This window comes from Oreochromis aureus, linkage group 5 (assembly GCF_013358895.1).
Source record: "Oreochromis aureus strain Israel breed Guangdong linkage group 5, ZZ_aureus, whole genome shotgun sequence".
NCBI lineage: Eukaryota > Metazoa > Chordata > Actinopteri > Cichliformes > Cichlidae > Oreochromis > Oreochromis aureus.
The window spans coordinates 32795056-32811900 of record NC_052946.1 but is presented as its reverse complement, the minus strand read 5'-3'; the positions used below and the strand labels follow the sequence as shown (position 1 = coordinate 32811900).

The following is a 16845-nucleotide window of genomic DNA, read 5'->3' as shown; positions in this document are numbered from 1 at the left end:
GGCTTCTCTTGGAGCTGAGCATTAAAGGCTTTTGTCAGCAGTTGGCATCATTCCCAGGTAGTACATGCCTCACAGTTCCCATTTTCATCGTCGCTCAGGACGTCTTTAGTTGTTCTGCACCTGCCTGTGTCTTTATTCAGATTTTGAGCAAAGCAGCAAAGGCAGAGTCCGCCTTTCAGATTTTGGTTTAGTTTTGTTGTAGCTGAGAGTGGAAGGCCCTGTTTACTGTCAACATAGCAAACTAAATGAGTGGCCTCGGGTGTTTACCACAATACATCCTGAAGTAACAAACTGTGTCATCGAGCTATGAAGCAAAAATAAAGGCAACAGTGTGGGCCAATCTGTGAAAATAAACAGATTCAAAATAATGTTGCACACGGAGCTTCACCGAGAAATGAAAATCACTTTGATAATCCCATATTCCAGTCTTGAATAGAGCGTAGAGGTTTAATGTTCGAGGGTGTCCCTGCCAAGAATGCCACAGACAATGCATCTTTCCTCAGGCAACATCCAAGACAGCTTCCTGAGTGACGTCACTGAGTCTTCATTTTTCTTTTATTAATTTCTTACACATACTTTGAAGCCTTTCTCTTCCAATGCAGTCTTCGATCCAGAACATTTCTGTTGATAATCTTGAAGACTATATACATTGTCAAAGAAAGAAAGCGTGGCTCTTTGCTTTTTTTATATCTCGACAGGCCAAGGAAGAGGTAGGAGCTGCAAACTCCTTGCACAGACCTTACTCTGTGTCTCTCCCGTTCTGCTCACGAGCTTGTAAAAGTTTCAGCTGCAAAGATTTGGGCCAGCCTCCGCTGGCACCATTTCAAAAGAGCACTGCCTGTTTCAGAAGAACAGCGAGGACAAATCTGTGAGGAGAGCGCTGTCTTTTTGCACTCTCTCCCACCACCCACTCTCTCTTGGGGGCTCAGGGCAGTGACCGCTCTCAGGACTTTTACTCTGCTCTCGGGGTAATGTCAGCTCATGCCAGCTCAATCCTTAAGGCAGCAGTACATCTGTTAGAGATCCATGGTGGTTTGAATCGCTCTAGCAAGCCTGGTCTCTATCACAGACACCCAGAGAATAGGAAATGCAAGCTACAGCACTATTTCCTGGATACTTTGTCCTACTTTTCAGATGTGTGTCAAGCTCTCACGAGGCTCAGCACTCCTTGTGTTACAGTTCGCACAAGCTCCTGGCTGCTCTGCCTTTTTCCTTTTTCTTTTCTGCTCCGAGTGGCCCCGGGATTCTCGTCTAACCCTCCACGTTGCTGCCTTCTCAAGAATTTATAGCACTCCAACTGTGCTTTTTATGCAACTTTAACACAGAATGGTGTTAAAGAATAATGAACTCAGTGTCAGGAAGTGCAAAAAGAGTAGGTTTATGTTTTTACTGATGCAGTAATTTAGCCTGAGTAGTGACTTTCTCATAGTCCAAGAGTAATCTCTGGGTCTCAAGGGTTTTTAGATGTTATTCTAATACTTTTTTGAGTAGTGGGCAGTACTGTGCTATAAAACTTATATAAAGAATAAACTGATTTTTTGCTTTTTGACCACACCTTGAGTTTGTGTCTAGATTCTGAATCCTTCCTTGCTACATAGCAACATTGTATTACTTTTGCTATCTATACTCGAGAAACACTATGACCCCTTACACAGCTATGTACAAGTATCACATATGAGAAGCACATTCACCTATGCATATATGTGTTTTTTCTTGTGTATTGTACATTTTTACGGATTTAGTTGGTGCCAATGTGTAAGAACTCTCTTCACTGGGAATGTACCCTTGTTTACGTTTGTCATCACCTACTGACCTACAGTCTAAGTCAACCTTTAACTTTTTCAAGACTGTTATGGGTAGGTAGTTTCAATTAATACACTCTATGTTATACAGCCATTAGCTGACCTACTATTATCCAGCTCAGAGGATTTTATAAACAAGAATGAGCTACTAGAGTGGCTTCTGAGAGAGCCAGTGTTCCTAATTTGTTCCTTATTTGATTTGGCAATTTTAACGTTTGTGCCTTAGCAAACTTTGGTTTTCAGCATTTTTTAAATCTTCTTAAATCAATTTAACACTTAGAAAATCTCAATAATGCAAATAGCCCAGCGATCTGAAGTCCTCTACACTCACTACAAATCCTAAAAGAGGTTTGGGATTGTTTAGCTTTTTCTCTAGCATTAGCAATATGTCAAGATTTCCACTAACAACTCTGTTTACAGGATTTTTTCCTGGCTTCAAATAGGCCTTCAGTGGGGTGATCATGGTGTACAGCTAAAACAATGAGTCTATGTCTCATTATTTATGCGGAATCCATGCATTTTAAAAAATTATTTCTGAACATTGTAAATAAAAATCTAAATAGAAAAGCAACGTTTTGAAATGATTTAACTTGTCAGGCTTAGTTCACAAAATTAATGCTTAGATGGGGTACTATTGTACCAGTAAATGTCAGCAAGTATACATTCACTGAAGTAGTTTAAATGTTTCATTGAGATTTTCCTGGAATTTTAGGTGACGAAATGATGAGGACTATTTCCCACATGTGAGGAGTAGAAGACGAATTAAGCAAGAAGAGCTCAGTAAATCTCAGTAAATCAGAATATAAATATGATACCATAAAGAGCTTAAAATGAATGCAGTTATCGTGGTATGAGTGTATGTGAATTGTGCTTGTATGCTTGAGAGGTTTGATCTTTGTACAATCCTAGCTGCTATTTTTGTTCCTGAATAACATATTTCCATTTATAATGAATGGAAAAGACCTCCTGCCATTGTCTTCTTTGCTATCCTTCCACCTTCCTCAAACAGTCTTCCCTTTGGGGATATACTCATGTAAACCAGATTTCCCTGTTTCGTCTTCATTGTTTGTGCTTCCTGCAATATGGGCCTTCTCTGAGTTGATTCACTCGGTTTTAGAGTGCCACCGGGTTCACGTCCTTACCAGCATGCTGTTTCAGCACTAAACCCATGGGTGAACTAAAATGCCATGATCATGCCCCCTCCTCAGGTCACTGCCAATAGAAGGTCTAGCTATATGTATTTCAACATATATCTTCTTGGCTTAGTGTTTGCACAACTGCTTTGAATGGCCTCCATTTCACCATAACAAAGATTAATGTGTTTTCATTTCATTCAGGCTTGTTGTTACAGTTGTTGGTATAGTAAGAGCTGCTTTTACAGCCGCTCTGGTATACTCTGTGACACTGCTTCTCATTGCTTCAACGATGTTTACTATCTTCCTCGCGGTGATAAAAATAAAACTAAAATGGGCTGGAGACACACTGTATGGTGAGAAACACACCGTGGTTTCTGTCTCTTTAAGATCGTGATGGCTTCTCTGCTGCTCCCTTAAGGTCACTCGCCCTCCTTAGGCCGCCTGCCAGCTGCCATGTTACTGTCAAGCATTTGCAGAAATGCCAGCAAGGCCATTAGTCCAGACCGTTTTCAGCAGTCAGCAGTCTGGACAGTGTGAGCTGCACAGTGATGCAGAAAAACAAAGAGTCTGGCCCATATAAAACTACAAAACACAGTGCTTTCCCGTCTTTGTTTCCTATCACTTGTTATTGTTCACTTCTGCTTTGATTTATTTCCTCCCATTCCCTCTGTGAGTGCTCAGGCTACAGCCACATGGGACACGATGATGAAGAAAACCTCCTTTTTAACTGTGAATGTGACAGCTTGTGATTCAAGCCGTCATTTTTAAAATATGTCGAGATGAATCAAATTACAGTTTCTCCATGTTCCCTCTGGTGTCTCCCAGCTGCTTCATGCATTGTTTTCTGTCTCTTGGGGTACAGCAGCATCTGGTGGTCAGCTGAGGAAATGACACTTTGTTTTTGATAGTGACACTAATTTTTAATCTCTATTTTTAAACGAAAGCAGGAAGGAAACCATAGGGTTTGTGGTTATAACCAGATCTCTAGATTCAGTAGTCTTTTTGTAAAGCAGTGTGACAGTGCGGTTACACCTACCTGAGTTAAGACTGCACATTTTTGTTTGTTCTGAATCTCTTTTAATTTCCGTCTTCCGTGTTTCTCCACAGAGTTGATACTAAAAATCAAAAAAATGTGCACAGATGGTGAATAGCTGATTAGAGTAATCCCAGTTGAACAGTCATGGCATCATGTTTTCCTGCAAGTTCATGGGGGGACCTGTTGCTTAGGTGAAAATCCTCTTACAACTTGTATCATGTGACTACTCTGTGGGCTTCACTGTGTATATGGAGGCTTGTGAGTAAATGAGACACCGCTGCCTAAGAACCACACACCAACTAAAGAACTGTATGTCTATAAATGAGTACATTTTGGTGGTAATACTGATATATGTGTACAAGTAGGTATAAAATCACACGATTTTTGCTGGATATCTTACAATTTATGCCTCACCACAAACACATCATGAAAGAGGCCTGGACAGATGGCAAGTACAGTATGTAAACATTCCATGCAGCACTTTAGAGCTTTTCATAGTGCTTACCATGCAAGCATTTTTCATCTTTTTTTTTCCTTTTCTCCTCATGCCGTCCATCAGGTTTATGGATGATGAATGGTTATTACTGCGCTACCACACTCAGTTTCCAATGATACAGGCCAAGTAGCGCTAAACCAATAAGTAAGAAGGGAAAGCTTTATGTGCTGCTATGGGGTGGACCTACTTAGGCCCAGTGACCTGTTAATCTAATATATCCACCATTGCATTTGCAGGCTAGCAAGGGTAAGAGTTTGACTGCTTTATTAATTGTTTTTGTAAAACTGTCATGGACTGAATGATTCTTCTTAATGCTTCTCAAGCTTCCTTATTCTTACTTGAAATGAAACATAATATCTTTGGGTCTTGGACTTTTGGATTTTTATTGGGATTAACAATTAACTCATCAAAAAAATTTAAAAAATAAAAACATCGCTAACTGTCAGCTTTGTTGACATTTCACATATTTAGAAGTAATTGGTTCCGAAATCCGAATCAGAGAAACTTTATTAATCCCAGAGGGTAACTGAGTTGTCATAGCAGCAAATGTACAACAAACAGTAGAAACAGAGTTATGACTGATAAATATTAAGATAAATAGATAAATATAGAGATATAGGTATAAATATGAATATACATATAAAGATAAAATGACCAAGTATGTGTACAAATATGTAGTGGTGTACAAAAGTGACAGGGTGCATTGAGGTGTGATTAATTGTGTTCCACATGTGTGGATCTGACCCAAGTGGATGAATAAAAGAGTCTGATAGCAGCAGGAAGGAACGACCTACTGTAATGTTCCCTCAGATAGCGAGGTTGAAGAAGCCTGTTGCAGAAACTGCTCTTCAGATTGTCCAGTGTGTTATGGAGGGGGTGGGATTCATTGTCCATGATTGCCAGCATACTGTCACTAATCATCTCCTCCAGGGTGACGAGCTTTATGCCAACAACAGACTCGGCCTTCCTGATGCGTTTGTTCAGTCTGTTTGCTTTGATGCCTGCACCCCAGCACGCCACAGCAAAGAAGATGGTGCTCGCAACAACAGACTGATAAAACATATAGAGCAGCCTGCTGCATACATTGAAGGATCTGAGCCTTGGTAGAAAGTAAAGCCAGCTTAGACCCTCTTTGCAGGCCCTCTTTGTGTCTGTGTTGGAAGACCACTCCAGTTTGTGATCCAGATTGCAACATTACAAGCCAAGACACTGCTGACTGTAGGTGTAACACACAGTACACTGGGGGCACCTTGCCCTGAAGCTGTTATGAAGCTGCCACTGGCATGAAAACCTTGAAAAGAAAAATTTTATGTAGTTTTCTGAATGGTGGAAACACGTGACAAACAACTCTTCTCCCTCCTCCCGAGCCTTTCTTGGTTTCTCCCGTTGACGTGTTCCTGCAGAGCAGATGGCTTTACACATAAATCCTATTAACAACTTTCTGCTGATGGAGATGCAGTGAGCACAGGGTTTTCTCTCTCTGTCATCATCTCCCCTGAGAGGTCTGCTTTTTTATTTTCTAAGCCATAAAAAGAAGCGGTGGGAGAGCTGAATTTGGAGGCCACGACATGTCTGCAGAGAAGGTAAAAGGTTGAACTTAGGGTTTTGTAGTTTTTCTTCAAAAAAAATATTTTAAATAAGATTATTTTTCTCTGAACTTTAAGCTCCTCGGGGATGAAATGTGCCAATATTTGGGAAGTGGACCACACAAGTTACTTTTATAAGAGTAACTTAACACTTCACATGACGTTATTTATCGATGTACTGCAAAGTTTAAAGTCGTACAGGTGACTTTCTCATATTTCTGTTTGATGTAAACAGCTAATGTTATTTTAAATCTTTAAACTCCAAAGCTTTACATCTAAGGCAGTTTGGAAAATCATTATGAAGGGAATAATCCTTGACCCACATGTCAGATAACTGCTCTGTGTCAGGATGGGAAGTATACAAAACACGAATTATTCAAAAGAAGCAACTTTAACTTTAAAAGTGAATATCATCTTTGGATGGACCTACCAAATGGGTGTTCTTCATATCTTTTATCACTTAACTTTATGGCTGTTGTGGAGATGACACATATTTGTAAGCATGCTTCAGGGATTGAAATCAGTCAGTAATCCAAACATTCAAACCAACTGGAATGCTGCTGTGGTGGATGTCTGAACCAAATGCAACTGCAAAAGCATTTTCTTAATTCTTACTTTACTTTAACTTTTATTTCTATATTTATTTATTTATTTATTTGTCCTGGATTTTGTGGCAAATCTTGCACCATCATTAAAATTTGTTAATTTGACTCAGTAACAGTGTATTTGAGAACAATACAGTTGCATATTGTGTAGTTGTACAACTGACCAAAATTAACTACACTTGTGACTGTTGTTGGTGAAGTCTAAACTTACAAAATGAGCATCAATAATCATAAGTGCTATACCAATAGACATATATAATAAACAAATGTGGTAATGTGGCTAAAGTGTGCAGTGACATTTGATAACTTTAATACAACAATTCATCACAATATGGCAAATGTCAAATCTGCTGCCATAACTCTGAGATGCGGATTTCCTGTGGACACAAATAGGCCTGCATTTAATAGGATTACTTTTCCCGTCTCCGGTGGTAGCGATCACGCTGACCTCGTTGTCTGTGACTTGAGATGGTGACATATTGTTCCTGTCACTTTGCACAAAAGTTTAGTCCTCAGACTCAATAAATGTATGAGATGTTTGGTAAAATAAAACCCTTTTTATTTAATATCACTGATGTAGGCTGTGTGTATTTTACTGAAAAAATATCAAAGCTAATCTCATCGCTTAGATTAATTTTTTTTTAAATAAATAGATATTGCAGAAAGGACTATATTACAGGGAGAAGAGCCCCCTTTTGACTTGGCTTAAACTTGTATACACTTTATGAAGAAGTTTGTGTTATAGATGATAAAGAAGGTTAAGCCAAAAAAGAAGAGTTATAAATAACTGCATTTAAGATGCACAAAACAAATGTACTTTATATTTCAACAGACAAGAAAGTGTCTGCAATCAGAATTGAGTATAAAATACTTTCTCGTAATTTACGATCCCATTTTAGCTCTCACGTTTTCATCAGGGAATCGCAGCAGGCGTGACTTCATCACAAAGCAGTGCAGTTGGTGTTTTCTCCAGGGCTTGAAGGCCTTGGCAGGTTACATAAAATTGTTGCAAAACCTGTTTGTTTCTCCTTTTCTTGTGTTTGTTATGAAACGGTCTCATCAAGAATAGAAACAGATTGTTCAGTTCTAGACAAGACAGACTTACATGCATCACATCATTATTGCCTCATGCCCTGTTTCTTCATTAACTTCCTTTAAACGGTCTTTATGCCCATTTACAAATCAAAAGCTAAACTTATCAGGCAGATTTGACAGGGGCTACCAGTGCAAACTAAACAACTTTCATTTCATTTGAATCATTTAGAATAGAAAAAAATAATGATACCACTTCTGTTCATCTTTTTATTGTCTTTCTTCCCTCTGCTTTCCTCACATCTGAATTTGTGATGGTGAGTTGTTACTTATAACAGTCTCGCTAGTTTGACTGAATCTTTCACTGCATTTTATGTCTTACCATTTTAATTTAGCTCAGTTGTAGTAAGTGCTCTATGAGTATTGCCAATAATCTTTTTTGTGTGCTTAAAGAAAATCTATAGAAACCAAAAAAGAAGAAAGAAGAGGCCAATGGTACAACAGAAGCCAAGCTGAATGGAATTGAGACCAAGCCCAAAAAAGCAAAGACAAAGAAGAATGAAGATGTAGCCAAAGAGGACAGTTCTGCCATTCAGAGTGAGGAGATAAAAACAACTTTTACTATCTCATCTCTATTGTAGTCTAAGGAAAGCAGTTACATATCTTTTTCCTTATCAACATTATAGATGGGAAGAAAGTGAAGAAAAAGAAGCTAGAAAAAGACAAAGAGGAACCAGAAAAGGAGAGAGAGACTAAAAAGAAAGCGAAAAGTGCTCCAAAAAAGAAAAAAGGTAAGTCAACAATGACTGTAATATTAAGTTTTCACTGGGATGTGTTAAAGCTAGGGTGTGTTTCCTATACAATGACACTTTAAGTAACTCCCACAAAAATACGGCATGTAATTTCAATGTAGATTGAGTGCATTGATTTCCATTACTATAGATTCAGACTCAGATGATGACGATGAAGAGGACGGTGAAGATACTCCGAAAAAGAAAACTAAGAAAAAAACAACCAAGGATAGCTCTCCATCTGCAAGCTCCACCCGAGAGAAGAAGACCAAAACTAAAGGTATGACGATGAGGAGAAGAAAGCTGTTGTCTAAAGGGTGTTAATGGTGTGCTTTAAACAGAAGTTATATGACCAGATTGTAATTAAGAGGATTAGATGATGTTATTGTGTAATGGCGTGTGAGCCATTTAGTGGAAACACTTACTTACTTGGCCGTGTTGTCACATAACAATGAAGTAAGTGGTTTTCCCCTAAGTAATTAACTGTGGAAAATGTAATTAATTATTGCAGCATGATGTTACACACCAGCATGTTTTTGAAGTAAGTGAATAAAACATTCTAAATAAATAAACAGAATAATTAATAGGAAAACTGCAGTAAAATAATCCAAACAGAACTGAAATTTTGATCTGAAGCCATGTTTTCTAAGAGATATTTTTTTGTTCCATGCCATCATCACTTTCAGGTGTTGCTAGAATGTGGATATTTTTAGTCCTGCTAACAGCATGGCTTCTGCAGTGTGAGTCATTCAGTAGGTCTGTCCACAACTTTTATCCAGATTGAACAAACTACTTAATCTGCTGTGGATTCCCAGATAATGTGTCCAAGTGAACCTTAAGTTTGACATTTTTGTGGTTTTATGTAGTGGCATCACCATATAAAATTTCACTTGTTGCAGTAGTATTGAGTGCTTGAACAGAAGGCAGCTTGACATCTTTTCAGTTCATTGCGATGTTTTACCTCTTCAAGACGCTTCAGTTCTCAAACAACTCCCAGGTATTTAACCCCCAGTGATGGCCGTCCTCTTGGAGGTGATCCTAATGGTCACTGACCCACTGTTAATCACGTGAGTCATCACATGAGCCAAGATGTGAAAAAAGGCGTGGGTCATTGCCATCATCAGGGTCAAGGTGTGAAACCTTGCAACACATTGTCTCACCCCATCATCATGAGAGCTTTTGTGGTTTCTTGAGGCAGGTGTAAGTGGGGCTTGAAACATCTGGGAAGGGATCACAAGATTACGTTGGAGCTGATAGTTGGTGTTGTATGGTAGAATGTGAGGTTTTTGTTCTTGTAGGCTTCCTCAGTTATTTTAGAACTGAAGAAGCCTCTTACAGAAGGTGAGAGGAAAAACATACAATCTGAAAAGATGTCCAGTTTCCGTCTTTTCAGTCATTCAAGATTACCATGACCTGATTGACCGAGAATCTACACAGACATACTCTATATGTTTCAATACTAAATCTTTAGCTATTCATTGTAGTGCTTTATAAAATCTCTGGACTTTTGACATGATGTCTCCTAACTATACTTAACTATATTCTACCTGTACTTTGTCTTTTTTGCTGTTAATAAATGTGAACAAGCTAAACTAAGATGGTAAACATGATACAGAATGAAACCCCTGAGCATGTTGACACTGTGAACATGTTAAGGTGTAAACATGAATACTTTACTCAGGGTGCTTATAACCTTCTCCCACCAGTCTTTGCTTCTGTTCCCTTCATTTCCTGTAAATCTGAGCATAAGATATTTGGAAATGATGTTGCTATAATTATTCTCAAAGCGCTCTAACTCACCTGTTTGTCAAGAATTTTGCAGTGAGCTGGTTTTAGCATGACTAATTCTTTGATTGCAGAGATGAACTATTGCCTCAATTTAAACAAATCTCTGCATGAGATACGGTATTTATAATAGAAGATTGGTCACATAATTACTTATGTGATCAATCTCAAAATGCTCTCCAAAGCATTTTGTCACCTTTCACCTCATTTTGTTTTTTCTGCTTGCATCTTTAATAGTTTTGTTCTGGTTGTCTTGTTGTCAGCTTTCCTTGACAGCTCTAAAACTCAATGTGCACTCTTGCTCAGTCACAAACAACAGGAACAGTGAACTTGTGAAATAGTGGAGATTAAAAAAAACACAGCCAGATATTATCCTCAAGATACAGGAGTTAAAAGAGAGTAAATATTAGGTAACTGTAAACTTAACTCTTAAGTGAATGCTAATGTTACTCTGTAATTTACTTGGCAGGGAGTTAGAAAGGTTTTTACCAGTGTAGCAGTGCATACCTTAGCGGATGTTTAACCATGTTTTTTTAATCCCCAAAGTTCACCACTGCCAAAAACATTCAGGGAGGACTAACAACTTTTAGCAGTCATTAGTCAGTAAGTCTAAACGGGAGGGCATGTTGGGACAAATTCGTCATTGTGGAAAACGTTTTAAGAGGACGCACTGAGAGTGTTACGAGTGTAATCGAGGTTCTGAGAAATTTGCTCCACAGATTTGCACAAGGAATTTGTTCAAATCCTTCACTTCACTTTGATGTCCTCCCAGTTATACACTCCTTGTTTTAGCAGCTTGGATCCTTTAAAGGTAAACAAACTGAGGGCTAAAATATGTCGTCTGCATCCCAGTTTGCTTCATCAGCTTTTCCCTAACTCTGAAAATTAATAAAAGGTACTACTATAATGGAAGCTAAACATCTAAATTTGCTGGGCCCTAGTCACTCTCACATTCGCATGCTGTCCGAATCTGGCAACACAGCTGGAAGAAGCAGCGAGAGCAGATTTTAAACTGAATCCACACAGAGTCAAGATGGCATGCTCCAAGTTAGTTCTGTTGCTACACATCTGTCTCACACATAAATCTTTGTTGACTTTATTGATAACAGTTTGCATTTTTTGGAACTCACACCATAGTGTTCACTAAGCTTACTCTCTACACTCTACAAGGGAATTTACATTTTGTTACATTTCTCAGTGTGTGCTCCCAATTCTTCAGGTTATCACATTTAAGAACAGACACCATTTTTATTAAACTATATATATTTTTCCTTAGATGACAAAGATTCTGATGGAAAAGAAAAAAAATCCAAGTCAAAGGAAAAAGACAAGAAGAAGGAACCAGCTTCAATGTTCCAGATAAATGAAGACAAAAACTCAAAAAGCAAAAAGAAAGGTGATTGCATTTTTGAAACTGACGAACTGTAAAACTCTATCTTTGTTTACTTTACCAAATGCTTTACCACATAGCATCCATCTTGCTGCTTAAAGTTTAAAATGACAAAAATTCAAATGCTTTACACTTGTTTACTGAACAGCGGCCAAATCAGAAAGTGATGACAGTGAAGAAGAAACAAAGTCAACCAGATCAAAGAAAAAATCCAACTCCGGCTCTGCATCCATGTTTCAAACATCAGCAGATAAGGACAAAGACAAGAAGACCAAGAAAAAAGGCAAGTTTATTACTAAAGCTTTCCTCTGTTGTATTCAGAGACAAGCATATAACAGCTCTGTTGTTTTTTTTCAGCAAAGGCAGACAAAAGTGATGATTCTGAATCAGAAAAAGAAGAAAAAACAAAGAAGAAGAAGGGCAAAGGGAAGAAGAAAAAAGTATTGGACTTCAAACAAATCAACCACAACATTTTAGTCACTTAATGTCATTTTACACTTTAACTTTCATTCAGAGTGGACCATGTTTTGAAATGTTCTTATCTATTCTTCTTTATCAGGAGCGCTCTCCCTCACCTGAAATTGAGTTTGATAACTTGGAGAAGTTTGTGATGGAGCCAGCTCCGCAGGGTGTGACTGTCAAATGCAGAGTGACTCGGGATCAGAGAGGGATGGATAAGAGCCTCTACCCTCTGTATTACCTTCATTTAGACAATGAAAAAAAGGTCAGTATCATATTTTAAAAAGCTGCAAAATGCAGACCAAAATTGTAAACACGGTACAACAGCACGTTCAGTAGTTCTTCTTTCATTTATTAATTTTAATTACTGCTATCATGGACAGTTGTCATTTGTCTGTGTCCTGCCCAACGCCCCATCCCGCCTTTCTTTCTTTCTTTGTAGACGTTCCTACTGGCTGGACGGAAGAGAAAGAAAAGTACGACTTCAAATTACCTCATCTCCATCGATGCCACAGATTTATCAAGAGGGGGCGAGAATTTTGTGGGAAAGCTGAGGTAAAAGGATTTTGGTTTAAACTGCAAAGCAGGTAAACAAACTGTCACATAAAAAGTATTAATTGGGTGTGTTTTAACTGAATCTGTTTTATACATTGCCTAGGTCAAATTTAATGGGGACTAAGTTCACTGTATTTGACAACGCTCTGAATCCAGAAAAAGCTCTTCCAGACATGTCTAATGCTCGGCAAGAGTTAGCAGGCATCATCTACGTAAGTCATTTTACTGCAGAACGTTTAACTACAGTACACTGTATGAATAATATGAACTGTATTTGATTTTGTTTTGGTTATTTCTGACAACAGGAAACCAATGTCTTAGGAATCAAAGGACCCAGAAGGATGACTGTCATTATTCCAGGAATGAACAAAGACAACGAGCGAGTACCACTCCGACCAAGAAATGTAAATTCATTGTAAATAGAATCATATAAAACACCAGGTCATCAGGGGCAAGAGATAAAGGCCTGTACGAAAATTCAATATGAATTGGCTAGTCATAGTTTTGTTTTGTTTTTGAAATGAAAAGTAAATTCACTCCTTCCTGAAATCTGATATTATAGTCACCCAATCTTTAAATTTGCTCTGGTTTGGGCAGCTACTGCTGGTTTAAAAAGCCCAAAAGTAAACTGTTATGACTTATTACTGATGAAATACCTGTAGGGGTATGGAGATGTTTTGGAGAGAGGATAGTGGAGTTTGTAACCAGACCATTTAACACAATCCTGGAGAGTGAGAGGAGGCCTGAGGAATGGAGAAGTGTACTGGTACTGATTTTTAAGAATTATGGTGATGTGCAAAGCTGCAGTAACTACAGAAGGAATAAAGCTGATGAACCATACCACGAGGATATGGGAAAGAGTTGTTCAAGCTAGATTAAGTAGAGAGGTGATAATAACTGAGCAGCAAATATGGTTTTATATTATGAAAGAGCACAACAGATGCAATATTTACTTTGAGAGTGTTGATGGAGAAGTGAAGAGAAGGCCAGAAGGAGTTTTACTGTGTTTTTGTTGATCTAAATATGATAAGGTGCCAAGAGAAGAACTGTGGCATTGCATGAGGAAGGCAGAAGTGGTAGAGAATTATGTGAGGGTAGTGCAGATGGATTCAAGGTGTCTGTGTACTATGATATTCACAGAGGACATTGTGATTTGTAGTGAGGGAGCAGATAGAAGAGAGTTTGGAGAAGTGGAGGTGTGATGCGGAGAGAAGAGGAATGAGACAGACAAGAGAGAGCTTACTACGTGTTCTAACTCTGCACTCTTGTGCAGTCAAGCATAACACCCAACAACTAAGATTAGTTTTGTTTTTCAGGAATGCAAGTAAATAACTGTAATTTGTCATCTTAATCATTAGAATAATAATGTGCTTTACTATTTTTCTGCTTTCAAATTTGAATATTCATGAATGACTTGTTAAGCCTTGTCTATAGCATTAAGAGCAACAGAAGGCCAGTGGGAATGAACTCTTTGATGTTGATGTTTACCACTTATGTTTTGTTAATTCTTTGCAGGAATGTGATGGCTTGCTGATAAGATTCCAAAACAGAAGGATGGAAAATCTGATCGAGCTTCACAACAAGACGCCTGTGTGGAACGAAGAGACGGCGTCTCATGTGCTCAACTTCAACGGCAGGGTCACCCAAGCCTCCATCAAGAACTTCCAGATAGTCCACAACAAAGATCGTGAGTGGCTTTAGCTTGTCCACAACTACTATATGTTATATAGTTGGGCAAAGAAATGAAAAGCAGTTTACTGGCAATACATAAAACAACACAAAGATCTACACAACCTAAATGAGTATCTGGGTATTACTGCTGACAATGTTCATCTCCCAATAACCACAGTATACCCTGCAAACAGCAGAATAATGTGCCATGCCACAAAGTTTAAATCACCTGAGAAATTATTCCCTGAAGAATACAGTGAGTTCAGTGTACTGAAATGGCCTGCACAGTCCCCAGATCTCAATCCACCAGAGCACCTTCGGGATGTGGTGGAACATAAGATTTGCATCATGGATGTGCGGCCAGCTGCATTATGTTATGTCAATATGAAATAAAATCTCTCAAATAAAATCTCAGTTAGCCTAACCCCATGCATGCGTTTGGACTGTGGGAAGGTGCTGGAGTAACTGGATTGAACCCATGCACGCTTGGCGAGAACATGTTAAGGTGTGCACCGGGGGCAGTATTGTTAACCACTGCATTGCTGTGCTGCCCCACAAGGAATTAGGCACTTTTGAAGCCAACAGCAGGTCTAACCTGGTACTAGCAAAGTGTACCTAATAAAGTGGCCAGTTAAATAATGTCTCATAGAGACAGACATTGGTCAGTGATTATTTTACTTCTGCTTGTACAACTCTTAGACACAATTTAAAAGAAAAAGCTTTCTTCTGAAATTTAGAACTGCAGTTTTTCATATTTGAAATTTCTTATTTATTTTGCCAAATGTTTTGTTTGTTTGTTTGTTTTGAAATCCCCAGTCAATTTTGAAGTTTATATGCTGAACTTGCTTTACAGTCTTTAGACTGACCAAGCAGTTTATGCAGAATAAACGAATATGGGAATTCAGCTTGAATATTTTATATATTCTATATATGTTATTACTTCTAAGTGCACACATTGCCATGATCCATCTTCTTAACTCCCTGCCTGCCTACTTACGTACCTACCTACCGAACCACCTTCCTATTTATTTATTAAGATAATTACTCCATTAATGAATTCTTTTGCTTTTTCCAGTGGACTACATTGTGATGCAGTTTGGACGAATAGCTGATGACATTTTCACACTGGATTACAACTACCCGCTGTGCGCTGTGCAGGCCTTTGCCATCGCACTTTCCAGCTTTGATGGCAAAATCGCTTGTGAATAACACACAAATCTTCAGTTGTGGACTCACACTTAAACCAGCATACAACAAACCCACATTCACATCAGATCAACCCAGTGTCTTTGGACTCGCCTACACTTCCTGTGATAGGTGTCGATAACAGCAATGGTTCCTCAAATGTGACAATACCTGCTGTTGTGCTGCTGTTATCCGTGTGAGTGCCCCCAGGTGTAAGAAAAAAAATCGTTGTCATGTTATCGTCTGATCTTGCATGACATGGTGCAGAAGAATCCTCTGTTTTTCATTCTCAGTATTTCACTGGAATCATCTGAACTTCTGGGAACTACAGAAAGACACACCATTGGGACTCCAGTGACTGGAGAGTTATGTTTCAGGGAGATAATTGTACACCTCATTTATGAAGGTGTTTGAAGACTACTAACATCATTAAAGGATGTTAAACCGTGAATTTATTTTTTTGCTTTGTTGTGCTTTGACGTATTGTGTTGCTGTATAGCGCCAATTTTTGTGTCAAATGTGACTGTGAATGCAGAAACACCAAATTACAATAAAAAATATTTCTCTTTAGGGCAAAATCAAAATTATACTTTGTGACAGTAATCATCTGCACAAAAGACACACTTTGATTTTATTCCATTTTATTTAGTGACTGTGAAACCGTTTTGTGTATCTGTGTACATTAATATACACATAGGTGTGAAAATCTTTTTTCTAGCCATGTGCGTTGCGTTTCTCCAAATATATATGTTTCTAGATAACTGGCTCTAATCTGAACTCCTGTAGGTTTTTGTATGTTGTCTTTTTTAATTTCTTTATGTTCATAAACATTGCCTTCGCTGCAGGCTTATGGGAATAATTCAAATGAATTAAATTTCCTTGTTAACTAAATTGCTTTGAAGTCAGCTTGTATAAATGTATGTTTTTGTCATGTTTTTGTTGTGCTCATTTTTTATCTTTTCTTGTCGCCCTGATTCACAATAATATAGTAAATTTAGAGTGGTACTGACTGTTTGCAGATGTCAGTACCACTCTTAGAATGACAACTCCAAGAAATACTCCTGCGTGACGTGCAGGTTACCCCACATCACGCAGGGGTAACCTGCGTGACGTGGGGTCACCATTTGTAGGGTTGTACACCATTTGTACCACCCTGTTAGAACAGATATTTATAAAATATATTTTATAGTTCTATCTTCTCATGTGAGAGAGCGCTTGGCAGATAATCAGTCACATTACAGTTTCCAGTTACAAGTTTTACAAACACCCACGATTTTCTTCCGTTGCCTGCACATTGAGAGGAGCTTCACTCAGCA

General features: G+C 38.4%; 1 protein-coding gene across 1 annotated transcript; it reads left to right on the top strand.

The window, feature by feature from the left end:
• Positions 1–5929: 5929 nt before the first annotated feature.
• LOC116317780 (tubby-related protein 1-like) lies at positions 5930–16429 on the top strand. Its single transcript, XM_031736652.2, has 13 exons — positions 5930–6053; positions 8158–8290; positions 8380–8484; positions 8636–8764; positions 11546–11665; positions 11808–11942; positions 12017–12099; positions 12219–12383; positions 12561–12673; positions 12777–12885; positions 12979–13077; positions 14189–14360; positions 15420–16429. The coding sequence occupies exons 1-13, from the start codon at positions 6039–6041 to the stop codon at positions 15551–15553; spliced, it is 1512 nt and encodes a 503-aa protein (XP_031592512.2). The 5' UTR covers positions 5930–6038; the 3' UTR covers positions 15554–16429.
• The last annotated feature ends 416 nt before the right edge of the window (positions 16430–16845 follow it).